Consider the following 884-nt stretch of genomic DNA (forward strand, 5'->3'; position numbering starts at 1 on the left):
TTTCTCTTAAAAATAAAGAAATTTTTAAAAATGTGAATAAATAAAAATAAAATTTAAAAAAGAGGACAGTTTGAACAAAACAGTTTATATATTTAAAGTGGTGCTTTTTTTAGGTTTATTTATTTATTTATTTATTTATTTTGAGAGAGAGTGTGTGTGCACACGCACAAGTTGGGGAGGGGCAGAGAGAGAAGGAGAGAGATAGAATCGTAAGCAGGCTCCAAACTCTCGGAATGGAGCCCAATGTGGGGCTCGAACCCATGTACAATGAGATCATGACTTGAGCCAAAAAATCAAGAGTTGGACACTCAAGGACCAAGATGGATGGCCAGGAGACTCGCAGCCTTCCTTAAGGATGCCTGGGTCAAGGTGCTGGTGGCATCCTTCACCACTGGGGGCCTCGGTATAATTCTGCCCACCGTTAGGCCCTTCACCAAATATGCCACCATGATCAACCAGGCCACGGCCAACAACTATCCAGTGCCCCTCCAAGATGATGGGAACATGCCCGATGTGCCCAGCCAGTCCCAGGACCCCAAGGTTCCAAGCTCGGGGTGGCTAAAGAAACTATGAGCACCTCTGGTAACTTGGAGGAGGCCTCCTCCCCTGTGGCCAATAAAATGCAAAAAGTGAGAGAGAAAAAAAAAAAAGAAGAGTTGGACACTCAACCAACTGAGCCACGCAGACACCTCTAAAGTGGTTTTTTTTTATTTAAAAATTTAAAAAAATGTTTTTATTATTTATTTTTGAGAGAGAGAGAGACAGAACGTGAGAGGGGGAGGGGCAGAGAGAGAGTGAGACACCGAATCTGAAGTAGTCTCCAGGCTCTGAGCTGTCAGCACAGGGCTCGACGCGGGGCTGGAACCCACAAATCATGAGATCAG

At 44.6% G+C, this 884-nt stretch overlaps 1 protein-coding gene across 1 annotated transcript; it reads left to right on the top strand.

Annotated features, from left to right (window-relative positions):
• Positions 1-324: 324 nt before the first annotated feature.
• LOC115517254 (NADH dehydrogenase [ubiquinone] 1 alpha subcomplex subunit 3-like) lies at positions 325-573 on the top strand. Its single transcript, XM_032593494.1, has one exon. The coding sequence runs from the start codon at positions 325-327 to the stop codon at positions 571-573; it is 249 nt and encodes an 82-aa protein (XP_032449385.1).
• The last annotated feature ends 311 nt before the right edge of the window (positions 574-884 follow it).

This window comes from Lynx canadensis, chromosome B3 (assembly GCF_007474595.2).
Source record: "Lynx canadensis isolate LIC74 chromosome B3, mLynCan4.pri.v2, whole genome shotgun sequence".
Lineage (NCBI taxonomy): Eukaryota > Metazoa > Chordata > Mammalia > Carnivora > Felidae > Lynx > Lynx canadensis.